The 14,449-nt window shown below is 46.3% G+C and overlaps 1 protein-coding gene across 1 annotated transcript; it reads left to right on the top strand.

Moving 5' to 3' along the window:
* Positions 1–6,343: 6,343 nt before the first annotated feature.
* Positions 6,344–7,000, top strand: LOC126783941 (uncharacterized). The gene has a single exon (XM_050509469.1). The coding sequence runs from the start codon at positions 6,344–6,346 to the stop codon at positions 6,998–7,000; it is 657 nt and encodes a 218-aa protein (XP_050365426.1).
* The last annotated feature ends 7,449 nt before the right edge of the window (positions 7,001–14,449 follow it).

The raw sequence follows: 14,449 nt of genomic DNA, 5'->3' as shown, positions 1-14,449 counted from the left end.
GAGTCCTAATATATTACAGAGATACAAATATATCTTTAACAAGAAACCTAATAAGGCTAAGACACACACAAGAGTAGAGTAATTCTCCCGGAACACTCCCCCTTGTGTCGCATGCCTAGGTTGCATGGCGTACAACGTTGCCTCAATAAAAACCTTATCAAGTAAATAAAAAACCTCTTGGGTAACACAAAAGCTTAATAGAAGGGAAAACGAGCACAACGCACAAATTACTTAATGATTTTAACATGTGATGTAGACTCCTCCTGGGAGTTGGAGGCAAACATGAAGGCTAAGTACCCGCAGTTGTTTGAGGAGTAGGGCACGAGAATTTCGGGATGAAATTTCCTTTAAGGGGAGTAGAATGTAATAACCTGAATTTTATTATTCAATTCTTGTAATTTCATGGAGATTAATGAAATGATATTTTGCTTATATCTGTATTCTACGTCTTTTAATTAGCCTTCATTCGAACCATTAAGTCGTTTTACGATTTAATTCATTCGACTCAAGAGTCAACTTTTAATCCATCGCTCATTTCCGAAAACTTCCTTCATGAAAGTTGTAGAGCACGTCAAAACGAGTTCGTAGACATTCAACACATAATTTTCAGGAGTCGGAGGAGCGAGAAATTAATTACGGAAGTTTGTTGTTCGGAGGGGTAAAATGGGGAGAGGATTTGAAAATATCTTTTCACACTTATCTTCTCCCTCTCCCTCCACCGAACTCACCATTTCACTTCTTCTTCTTCTCCATCAGTTCCTCTTCTCACTCTTTCGACCCTCCCTTTCATTTCTCAAATATCTTCATCTTCACCACCAAAATCTTTTCTTCTTCTCCCTCAATCTTCCACTTCCAACCTTGTAACAGCATTCACTGGGCCTGTGGACATCACAGGGCAGAGCAGTACAGAGCTGAGGTAGAGACAAGTCATCTGAAGAGCTGTGCCACTGCTTTGGAGTTTCACCCTCCATAAAACTGTGTTGGTTTTGTGTTTAGATAGTGAGAGTTAGAGTCATGTGGTCAGGAGAGTAGTGAGAGGTAGTAGTGGGAAGTTGTTTGAATGGTGAAGGGTTGTACAAAGTACCACTGTGTTGAAGGAGAGTGTTTGGAAATTTGAGTGGTAAAAGGTGGTTAGTTTTAATAAGGCCGGCAACAAGAATTGTGGAGTGTTTGAGTTTAGAGTTTCGGTTTGGTGAACTAGGGGTAGTGAGGTTTTGGTTTATTTCGATTAGTGAGTTAGGTCGAGAAGGTGGCCTTAGTAAATTAGGAGCTTGTCTTTTTGGTTATTTTTGGGAAGGTTGAGGTAGGAGAGGAAGAACCTAGCTCTTTGGTTCATAAGAGGGTGGTAAGGTTGTCTTGGGTTATTTTTCTTACTAAGTGATTCTTGTTGTCACTTAGGTGTATGAGGTGAGACAAGTTGTTATACTCGGTGAACTAGAAGTTGGAGCAAGCTTAGAGGTGAGTAGACCTCACATTTGGTCTAGTTACCCTTGGCGGTAACTAGACGTGTGAACTTACTTTTTGTATCTTTTTACTTGTTGTGAGATTGAAATCTAAATGTGAATATATTTGGTGATTCATATACGTATATATGAATGATAATATGATATTCATATATTTGTCACTAAGCGTATAAAGCTAGTATGTTTGTGAAATATATTGCGTATTTTTAGTTGGTTTATATTAAATTGTGGAGAATGAGACCGAGGGGGAATAAAATGTACCTCTCGGTAAATTGAAGGTTTTTGGATGAAATATATGTATAGTCAAAGTGCTTATATGTTGTTTGGCTGGAGGGAAAGAAGATGTACCTTCCGACATCTATGGTGATTAATTGTGTGTCGTTGACCGGAAGGGAATAAAATTTACCTTTCAGCATCTATGGTGATTATTTGTGTGTTGTTGACCGGAAGGGAATAAAATGTACTGTTGGCATAGGCTTATGCCCGCCATAATCAGCACAACTATCAGCGCATTAAGGCTAATATATAGCACAGTCTTACAATACTAACAACGAGTCAGCCGCATTAGCTACGCAATGGGCCTCTCCGCGGCCCAAACTGACTACGGACACGCATGCATGCGCATCTCAAAGAAGACTCCAGAGAACACCTTAATCCGACCTCGTCCCACACCGAAAGATAGGTAAATGATCTACCTCAACTCAACAATAAAAGGTCAAACTCTTGACCTCATAAGGTAGGTACACGACATCTTCCACTGTTACTCTGCATAAATTACCATCATCCTAACTTAAGCATCAGAGAGTCGAAGACCACGCCACCGTGGTCTCTACTCTGACGACGTGTGCCATTTGTGACAGGGAAAGTACAAGGAGTACGGCGTATCTCATTCACAAGGAACACGGCGTACTGTATCAAGTGTTATCACAACGTTAACATTGGCACCGTGTGTGGGAAACCGCAACAAAAAAAGTCACCAAAAATCACATGCAGCACTTAGTAAAGCAACTACACTTCGACATGGGCACTGCCAATCCCTCCCCCTCCACTCCGACAGACGGTCATATCGAAGACATCACAGACCTTAGCCTCAACCACCCCCTATCGTCCGCCAACGACCCTATCATCCTCACCCCCACACCCAGAACGGTCGTCAGCACTAATGCGACTCCGGATCCGGCGACCACCGCAAGAATGGAAAACATGGCCAAAGACCTAGCCGAGTGCCAGCAGCGGGAAGCACTTGAACGTGAGAAATCAGCAGCTCTGCAAGCCGAGCTCGACAGGATACGAGCGCAGATCGAGCGGGTCGAACGCAGTCATCTACACGGCGAATCACAACGCGAAGGGAGCGCACAAACGAAAGGATGGGAACAAGTTCACTATCAGCTTGACTCCCTCCGAACTTGCCAAGAAGCGGCCACCATCACCACGGCGTATTCGCCACCGTGAGGAAGGGAGCACGAGCGTAACCTCTCGCTCTAAACCCCACACAACTGCTCACAACACGGATCCCACCCTAGCTCTAATACTGCAGCGACTCACCGCAATAGGGAAGCAACCCTAGAGGACTTTTTTCATAAGCATCAGGGGACGTTGAGGAAACCAGCAAGACCACTACGCCCTCAAACCGAAGCAGAAACTGGTAAGTGGTGCAGGTTTCATGAAAATGGAAGCCACAACACGAATGATTTCCGCACCCTCCGCACACTAAGAGCCAATGGCGACACGGGGGTTCGCCCGACGCAAAAAAGGGCACAGCAGAACGTGGTTGCCGTAGTTGAGAACCTGCGCCGCATCAACGTAATAGAGGGAGGAGCCCCGATGACAAACATGTATAACCGAGCAAAAAAGCGCTTTGGCCGCAGCAACCACCCAAGGAAAGTGTACGCCATCGCAGGAGGAAACGTCAAGCGCCAGAAGGAAGGATGGAAGCAGATCACTTTCACTGAGGAAGAGGAAATTGGCATTTCCTTGCCCAATGACGACGCTTCCTCATCGACGCAGTCTTGGGTGGACAGTGGGACGTAGGGAAGATGATGATCGATACGGGATCCGCAGTCAACGTCCTATACAATGGATGCTACGAAAAGATGGAGCGTAGTGGCAAGAAGTTAGGGCAGGACCACGAACCGCTAATCAGTTTCTCTGCAGACGTAACCCAACCTCTAGGCTCGGATTATATGACGGTACGCATCGGAACCGCACCATGCACGGTTTGCGTCGAAGCTGAGTTCATCGTAGTCGACGCCTACAGTTCTTACAACGGGATCATCAGTCGGCCTACACTTAACCGGATGCAAACTTTAATCGCTGGATACAGGATGCTCATCAAATTCCCAACTTCGCATGGAACAGGACAGGTCCGGGGTTCACAATCCGTAGCAAAAGATTGTCAAACACCCGTGATTTGACGGACGCGCAACCGACACGAAATCTTGGTAGTACATGCCGCAGAAAATTGGACCGACAAGGTTGTCGATGCACGAGACGGCGAAACACCGAAAAGCAAGAACAAGCAGAAGGCTACGCCATACGAGACCAAAATGCCGGCGAATCCCGAATCTTCCTTGAAAAGCATCACGCCATTCCTGCACCATCCGAAGCGCAAGATCAAAGTCGGCACAACTCTTAGTTCCACTGTTGAGCGGGACTTAACAAGCTTCTTGGGTAACAATATGGAAGTCTTTGCGTGGTCCTATGAGGATATGCCTGGCATCTCGCCCGACATCATCATGCACGAGCTGCACATCAAACCTTCTGCACACCCAATTAAACAAAAGCGTCGAAGCTTCGACGATGAAAAAAGTACGGCAATACGCCAGGAGGTCGACAAATTAAAAGGCATGAAGTTCGTCCGGGAAGTCCAGTACCCTGAGTGGATTTCAAACTGTGTCATGGTCCGTAAAACCAATGGCAAATGGCGAATGTGTGTGGATTACAAGAACGTAAACAAGGCATGTCCCAAAGACAGTATCCCCCTACCTAGAATCGACGAGCTAATCGATGCAACGATAGGTCATGAGTTGCTAAGCATGATGGACGCCTACTCCGGGTACAATCAGATACGCATGAACCCCGCAGACTAGGAAGCTACGACATTCGTTACTGACAGAGGCATGTACTGTTATAACGTCATGCCCTTCGGGTTAAAGAATGCGTTACTGACAGGTCGGGAAATTGAGGTATACGTCGATGACATGTTGGCCAAGAGTATAAAGGCCGAAGACCACGTAGCTAATCTCCGAACCATCTTCAAGGTGCTGAAAAAATACAAGATGTGATTGAACCCGGAAAAATGTTTTTTCGGCGTAACAACAAGTTCCTGGGCTACATCGTCAGTCAGCGTGGCATAGAGGCAAATCCGGAAAAGATACAAGCTATCCTGGATATGGCGCAGCCGATACTTAAGAAGGACGTAGAAGCCCTTCAAGGCAGACTCGTGGCATTATCTCGATTCATATCGAGACTGACCGACAAATCTGAGCCATTCGTCAAACTGTTAAGACGCTCCAAGAGCAAACTGATCGAATGGACACCTGACTGCCAATAAGCCTTTCAAGGATTAAAAGACTACCTCGCTGCAGTACCATTACTGTCGACCCCGCAGCCAGGAGAACCTCTGTACCTTTACCTCGCAGTATCTACAACAGCGGTCAACAGTGCCTTAGTTCGCCATGAACGGCCCAGAGACAAGATACCCAACATTGGAACAGCTAGCCCTTGCACTCATCGTAGCAACTAGACGACTGCGCCACTACTTCCAAGCTCATAGCATCCACGTACTTACAAACCAGCTCCTCAAACAAGTACTACAGAATCCAGAACACTCCGGGTGACTCAGCAAGTGGGCTATCGAACTGACAGAATTCGACATCGAATACAAGCCACGACCCACCATAAAAGGACAAGCTGTAGCTGATTTTATAGCAGAAATGATCCCCCGAGACACGACGGAAATGGCACCAGACGATGTCATCAACCCCACCACAGTTTCGCCATGGAACTTGCATGTAGACGGTTCCAGCTGCGCCAAATCTAGCGGAGCAGGGATCATCTTGAGCAGACCGGGGGGACTCGAGCTCGAGTATGCTCTAAAATTTAACTTTGCTGCCTCCAACAATATAGCGGAGTACGAGGCACTGATTGTAGGACTACAGTTGGCCCTCAGCACAGGTGCCACCAGTATCAACGTATTTAACGACTCTCAGCTCGTAGTCAATCAAATCACCGGGTCCTTCACTGCCAAAGATGAGCAATTAGCAGCCTACCTGGCGTACGCCACAACGCTGTTGAAACGATTCGAATTCTACCACATCACCCAAATACCAAGGGCCAGTAATGCAAGGGCGGATTCCTTAGCAAGACTCGCCACGGCACAACCACACCAATGCCATAAGGATACCAGGGTTGAAATTTTCTACCATCCTTCCATCTCCCAGACCTTACAGCAGATATGCCAGATAGAACGCGACCAAGCCTCATGGATGGATGAGATCATAGAATTCAAGCGTAACGGCAAGCTACCCGAAGACAAGGATGCGGCAAGGCAGCTAAAGAGACGCGCAGTGCGATACTATTTGCGGAATGACACGCTCTAGCGCCAAGGTCTGCTAAACGCCGATTTGAGATGCGTTACAGTCGAAGAAGGAAGGCAAATCTTGCATGAAATCCACAGTGGCGATTACGGCAACCACTACGGAAGCCGCGCACTAGCTGGTAAAACTCTGCGAACAGGATACTATTGGCCCACACTAGCCACCGATGCACAAGCGCTCGCCAGATCTTGCCACAAATGTCAAATTCACGGACCCATACCACGCCAACCCATAGAACCGCTATCCTACATAATCAGCCCGTGGATCAACTGCCTGTGGGGAATGGATCTGATAGGCCCGCTTCCCGTCGGGAAGTGCCAATTCAAGTGGGTCATTGTGTGCATCAATTATCATTCCAAATGGATCGAGGCCACGCCCCTGACCGCCATCACAACCGAGAAGGTCCAAAACTTCCTGCAACGCAGCATCTTCTACCGCCACGGTATGCCAGAGTCTATCATCACAGATAACGGCACACAATTCAATAACGACCACCTCATCACATGGTGCAGGGCAAGAGGGACTAAGCTCAAATTCGCGTCTGTGGCACACCCCAAAACTAACAGGCAGGTAGAAGCCGCCAACAAGTTGATCAAATGCCTCCTTAAGAAAAAACAGGATGAAGCCAAAGGACTTTGGCCCGAAAAACTCGACGAAATACTATGGGAAATCCGTACCACACCAACAGAAGCCACGGGCGAAACTCCTTTCTGCCTAATGTACGGCACGGAAGCAGTCCTTCCCATCGAAGTAATCCAGCCAACACAACGGGTTTTGCTGTTCGACCCCGACACCAATTTCGAAAATACGCAAATTGATAAAGATCTCTTGGAAGAGAAGCGCATCGTAGCGCACCGTCACAACATTCTGAACAAACAGCGCATGGCACGCTTCTATAACTCCAGAGTCAAGAGCAGGACACTTCAACTAGGCGACTGAGTCCTAAAGAATGTCCAAGCAAAGGTCACTGGACTACGCCCGAGATGGGACGGACCATACAAAGTCGTCGAAATCGTGGCACCAAACACGTACTGCCTAGAGGACAAGTACGGAGAGAGATTAGCCCACCCTTCGAACATGGAACAGCTTAAGTACTACTACAAGTAGGGGTTCGCGCGTAGCGCAACACGTAGGGACTCGGACTGTTAAAGTACTTATGGCACACTGCCAAAGCTATCTTTGTACAAAATGGCTACGGCCAGGCTATCAATGAAATGAGGAATTTTTCAAACCATTGATCCTTACTACGCTAGCGTACTACGGCAATTAAATTCCTTCGACAGACTATTTCATTGTGCGCACAACAAAGATTAAGCATGTAGCCACAAGCATACGATAACAATCACATAACGTTGCTACGGCAATGATATAAACGAAATCACTTGGACGAAAAAAAACAACTTCTATTCATTAAAGATAGCGAGTTCGGCACAAAGGCCATTACAGAAGGGAAAACGCAAAAAAGTACAGAAATGAAACAGATAATGAAGCACTACGGGGACAAGGGTTGCTCTCCAGCTACGCTAAGTCTTTGTACACCCCATCCTACTCCTCCCTCGTAGCTTGATAAGCTGACATCCCTCAGGCCGCATCACTGGTACCCGCAGCCTCTAGCTCCGCCGCTTGCCCCGATTCGCCTTGCGGCGGTTGTGCATCCTGATGCTCTGAGAAGGAGGAGTAGGAGAAGGGGTCTCCGGATTAGAATCAGACATGTCATTATCACAAGATAAACCAGAAGAAGAAGAGTCATAAATTTTCTTACCATCTTCCCTCTGCACTTTGGCCTCAGCAGCAGCAGGCTGGGAAAAGGGCGGAGTCACTTCATGTGGCATTGGCGGCGCTTCCAAGCCCTTCTCTACCAGCCGAACCTCATAGTCAGCGGGATCCAGCATCTCCAATTCCTGAAACTGCGCTTTCATATCACCCACAGCCGTGACGTAGTACCCTTCCAGGTACTTGGTCATTTCCGTGGATGATTTGAAGGCAGCCACTGCGTTAGCTGCAGCTTCCTCCGCTACGCGGACTTTTTCAATCTCCGCCTCCTCCCTCACCCGCCTGACAAGTTCCTCGGCCTCAACAAGGGCAGATTGCGCCGCATCTCTCTCTGAGACCATTTGCTACGCCAGCGACTCAGCCACCTCCCAACGGGCAACTTCCTGCCGAACGTCCTCTTGGAGTAAGACCCAAGTCATTTTCCAGCAGTAAGACCCTTGTCGCGTGATTGCTATCCCGCTCAACCACTTCGGCAAGATGGCGCTGCGTCTCAAGGGTATCCCGCTCCGCGTCGAGCAAATTAAACACCATCTTTGCTGCCTTCGTTGCAGCAAGACCAAGCGGACTTCGCAGGTCAAGATCAGACCCTTCAGGCCGCCACAATCCTCCGAGCCCGGCATGCTAACTGAGTAAGACTAGCTTCTCCAATTCCAGAGCTCCAAGTTGGCTCAAAGGACTACGGTCCAACGCTGACAGATCCTCGTAGACCCGAGATTCTGTAAAGGTGATAGGCGCCATTTGCGTAGTCCTCTGTCTTTTAGGCGGAGGAACCTCCACCATAACATTCTCCACATCTTCGGGAGCAGCAGACGACTTCGATTTCCTCAAAGAGGCGCCCGCCCTCTGCACCTTCTTCCTTCTTCCGGCCTCCTGGGACTCCGCCGGGTTAGCCAACTGCGGATCAAGGACGATGCGGCCTACTCCTTCTGCGTCGCTCCGACGCGGCAACCCTTGCTCGTTTGGCAGGCTTTCATGAGAAGGCACAGGCAGATCTACGACCTGCGTGGAATAGTCGACCCGCTTCGCGGGTGCATTCACCTTCTTCGTGGACGCCGCTACTTTCTTCGACATCACGCGTCGCAACATTGTCACAGCTAACCCTTCGGTATCTGGCGTTACGTTGGGATCTTCTTGCTGCAAAAACCTCGCGTAGCAGGTACGCTCAGACTTCTCGAAATTCCTATTCACCGAAAGTGTCGTAGCTGTACACGTAGCAACAGATTAGTATGCCATAAACAAAGAATAGAAAACTGAGAGCGTAGCACTTTTACTTACAATGGCGACGTAGTAATCCTTGCTCGAACAAGAGATACGGGTTCGTCAGTACCTTCAAATCGTGGACTAGGTCCTCACCTTGACACCTCCAAAGGTATGTCACGCGATTCACGCGATCGACTTCCTGCTCCGACAGCACCAACCTCCTTCCCGCTGCGCAACAAAAAAAAAGAGCGCATCAGTAAGCAGTTATTCCGTAGCAACAATATTTAGTAGAACATTAAGACCTACAGTTAATGACTTGAAACCGCGAGGGAATACGCTTCTCCGGGAGATACTCTACCCCATTAATACGCCCGTATTCCCATCCCCTTTCTACTACGAAGCTATTTTTCCTCTAGTTGGCTTCCGAGGTGGGCCAGTTCTCCAACACTTGGAACTCACTACGCTCATCTCGTCTCACAAACCGCGCGGTCCCTCCGTTACCATTCCGCTGGTTATAATCTACCTTGAAAAAATGGAGTGCCTCTGCCGCAGTAGGAAACGAACACCCTGAGAGGTGGACTCGCCACATGTTGTAGCTGACTTGATCAAAAGCCAAGCCAAACTCAGCCACAAGACACTGCAGGCGCGGATCCAATGGCAACTCTACCCCAAGCCGTAGTACGGAAGGACTAACCAGCGCGTACCCATCAGGTAGCATGGAGCCAAACTCATCACGCCGAATTGCACGGGCAACGATCATGGCAGGCAACTTGAACTCCTCCACGTAGCCATCCACCGCGGCGGAGTCAGCTCCATGCGGTTCTTCTACCTCTGACCTCTGCACTACGTCGTCCAGCCAACGCCTTACAGGCGCCGGACTCAGTGTTGGGCCCGAAGTACTAGTCCCCGAGGCACTCGCGATACGTTCCAATGCGCCTTGATCTTGGCCCGGAGCAAGATTCGCCTCACTTTCTCCAACCTCCTCATGTCGTGACTCCATGGTGCCTGACGATTTACTCGTTTTCCAATTCGCTAGCACTCTTGCAAAGACAGCGGCACGATCTTCACGGCGTAAGTCGTTCCCACAACTTCGCCGCACCAATTCCAAATAGTTGGCCTCCAATTCACTAGTCCACGACCAAGAGGTTGACGACGCGGACCAACTTCCCTCTGCAGGGGCGGAATCGCTGTCAGTTAGTATATTTATCCTAGGCATTACGCCGCAGCAAGCAACACCGAAGTCAAAGGCGAACAACCTATAACTAGAAGTCAGAAAGTTAATCAAATCTATCATACGAACCTCGCAAGAAAGAGTTTGAAGAACACGAAGAACTTCAAACCCAGTTAACGGCCAAAACTCATCAACACCACCCGTACAAACACCCCACTTAGCCGGAAAACACCCATCCAAAGATTAAACAGACCCAAAACCTACCAATTTGCCAGAAAAACCCAAACCCACAACCACTAATTTACCCTATAACCACAAATCCACCAACAAACAACCAAAGCCACAAAACGTTTAAAGAAGATTCTGATCAGAAACATACCTCAAAAAGCCGATTCACACAAAGATCCTGATGCGTTTCCGTCCAAAGCTTGAAGGAGAACCGTAGAGAGCAAAAGAGGGGGAACGAGAGAGTTTTTTAGAATTCGAAAACTTGGAACTGTCGATAATGATAGCCATCCTATCCCTTTCACCCTTTTATAGTAAACATCCCTTCACATCTCGCCCGTTGATTTCTCAAAAGCACTCCTTAACCGTCAGATCCAGAAAACCGTTACTCATATCTTACCCGTCGACCCAAGAGACATCGCTCCAGATCTCGCCACGTGGCATGAGTTACCGAGGTAATGTTTCGATTACACACGCATTAACTACATGCAATAACTGTCTTCTCGGATAACGTCACCCCCCACGAAATTGAATCGTTCACGGCACATCCGCCCAATGCATGCACGACACGTGTTGTCCACAGTGCGAATCGCGCTGCTCTCAGCCTACAACACTACGCTAAAAAAAGAGCGATAAAAGACGTCCTACGTGTAAGAATTCACTACGCCATGACGGACGCACTACGCTCGAAAAAGAGCGATAAAAGACGTCCTACGCGTAAGAATTTACTACGCTATGACGGACGCACTACGCTCGAAGATAGCGATAAAAGACGTCCTACGCGTAAGAATTTACTACGCTATGACGGACGCACTACGCTCGAAGATAGCGATAAAAGACGTCCTACGCGTAAGAATTTACTACGCTATGACGAACGCACTACGCTCAAAGATAGCGATAAAAGACGTCCTACGCGTAAGAATTTACTACACTATGACGGACGCACTACGCTCAAAGATAGCGATAAAAGACGTCCTACGCGTAAGAATTTACTACGCTATGACGGAAGCACTATGCTCAAAGATATCGATAAAAGACGTCCTACACGTAAGAATTTACTACGCTATGACGGACGCACTACGCTCAAAGAGAGCGATGAAACACACTACACACTTCACTTGGCTATAACGGAAGCACTGGAACCAACCAACAGCCAGAGAGGTTCGACACGGCCCATTACACCATAAACAACTCGGCATTCCTTAACCGTGGAGTGGGGGGACTACGAGAGGGTCAGTGGGACCCACTGCTGATTATGGCGAAACGCTTAAATATTAACTCCCTAGTCAAGAAATTACCTCCATAGACTGGGAACTTAGGGGGACTTGTTGGCATAGGCTTATGCCCGCCATAATCAGCACAACTATCAGCGCATTAAGGTTAATATATAGCACAGTCTTACAATACTAACAACGAGTCAGCCGCATTAGCTACGCAATGGGCCTCCCCGCGGCCCAAACTGACTACGGACATGCCAGGCGCATCTCAAAAAAGACTCCAGAGAACACCTTAATCGGACCTCGTCCCACACCGAAAGATAGGTAAATGATCTACCTCAACTCAACAATAAAAGGTCAAACTCTTGACCTCATAAGGTAGGTACACGACATCTTCCACTATTACTCTGCATAAATTACCATCATCCTAACTTAAGCATCGGAGAGTCGAAGACCACGCCACCGTGGTCTCTACTCTGACGACGTGTGCCATTTGTGACAGGGAAAGTACAAGGAGTACGGCGTATCTCATCCACAAGGAACACGGCATACTGTATCAAGTGTTATCACAACGTTAACATGTACCTTATGGTATTATTGATGTTATTGTTGTGGTGTTTTGGACTAGGGTGGGTGAGTCGTTTAAATAGTTTTTGCCAAAGAGGCAACAATGTGTTATTTTGATTGTTACGCCAAAGTGGTGATAGGCAGTGTCAGAACCATACCTTGGTCGGGTTGGGGAAGATTAGTCTAGAGCTCTAGTTTGTGCCTATTATGCATGGGAGCAAAGTGTTGACTGATTCATGATTATTATTGTGGAGAACCATTCATGAGAGCAAAGTGCTGACCGACTCATGAATGACTCCATTGTTATGTGCGTCATCACAGATGACGCTAGCGTTATTGTGGTGATGACAGTGACTGAGTGTGTTAATGATAATACTGTGGTTATTATTGTCAGAATGTGGTGATTATGATAATATTTGAGAACTTGTCATAGATGCATGTTTGTCGAGTATTTCTTTTCATTTACTCATACCATCTGTGAAGCTGACCGGATTATGTTTACAATCCCGGTGTACCAATCAATAGTGCAGGGGGTAGTGCTGCAGGTACTTCTTAGTAGCTATGATAGGAGGGGTGCACTGCATGACAGCTGAGAATTGTTTTTAATTCAGTTTCCATTTTTAGTTCTGGTGAGGTGTTTGTGAGAGATGCTAAACTGTACATCTTTACATCGTGTAATTATGTTTATGTATTACAGTTTGTAAACCGAGTTGTTGTTAAACTTGGTTGAGATATTCAGCTACTGTAATGTAATTTCATTTATTGAAGTTATTTTAGAATAATAATATCCTTAAATTCGAAATTTTATTATTCTGAATTTAGAGGTGTTACAATTTCAAACCACACAATAGTCATCTCCTTCACAGTTATACATCATAGAACCACAATCTTAAACAACATACTCGAAATTAAAATATCAACTCCATAAAGTTCTACGTCCCATGGTAATCAGAGCAACTACAAATAAATACGGTGACTTGTAGATTAAACAGGTAACCTACATGTATGGATACTCGATAACAGACTCATGTCCTGGCTGTTACTAAGGGAAGTTGATAAGCTTGCAAACTGGGCATTTGAAAACAAAGGACCCATGGGAAAAAGTATTTAAAACGTTAGAGTGAGTGGACGAATATAATATACAAAGAAAATGAAATAACGTAAGATTTTCCCCAAAATTCAACTATCAAAGTAAAACTCCAATGCATGCATGTATCACATAAATATATTGAATAAATACCAAAAACTGGACTAGCCCCACCACATCATCTCAAGCTCTACAAATGGACTAGCCCACTAGTCATTATAAAATCATCTTATCATCCCATGTGCCCCTCGGGCAAAAATCTATATGTACTTTCATACTCCTGAAACCGTCACGTCACGTTAATGGAGAGGGTAACATGCTTTCGTGGCATTGCATGCATACCACATCGCCTCACAGGCGAAAAAAGCTTGCGTGCACTACTAGAAGTAGCCACCAACACCATAAGGTGAAATATATACATCTACTACGCGCATCCTAAATATTTATATATTTGGTTGATTAAGATATGCAATCTTACTACGTGCATCAATCACATATATTTTCATATGAACACCGAAAATTCTCTAAGTTTATTGAACAGAAACACACGGCAACAAAACCTAAAATCATTGTATAGAAATCGAAATCATTAATTCAATACATCATTTGAAAGTCATAACAATCTCATAGACAAAATCAAAATACACTTTAACAAAACCAAAACATAAATCATTCAAGAACAAAAACAGTAGACACCGAATCCTAGACATGAAAAACATAGAGTTACACTTTGAATTATCCTTCGCAGCTTAAGTCAAGATAACAAGAGATCTTCAAGGGAATGGACATCCTATGCTACGCGCCTAGGAGTAGAAATATGGTGAAGGACTGAAGGAATTCAGTGCTAGGGTTCTTGGTGGAATGAATGTGTTTGGGCAGAGCTCTGGCTAGTACTTGGTGCAAGGATTGATGATGATTTCTGATGTAGATTCGTGCCTTTATATATAGGAGAAACAAGGCCCCAACTTTCCCTTACAACCCTTAGATCAAAAGCAAATCAATGGCTGAGATAATTCTAATGAGCCCACTGGACCTCTGAGTAAAGATTCGGTCATATCTCCATGTATGAATCAGATATTGATGCGATTTCAAATCCTACTGAAAATAGACTCGTAGAGCTTTCTATCCATATATGGCACGTCTTCTAA

Source organism: Argentina anserina, chromosome 2 (genome assembly GCF_933775445.1).
Source record: "Argentina anserina chromosome 2, drPotAnse1.1, whole genome shotgun sequence".
In the NCBI taxonomy this organism is placed as follows: Eukaryota; Viridiplantae; Streptophyta; class Magnoliopsida; order Rosales; family Rosaceae; genus Argentina; species Argentina anserina.
Note: the sequence above shows the minus strand (reverse complement) of the source record. Positions and strands in the feature narration are given on the sequence as shown.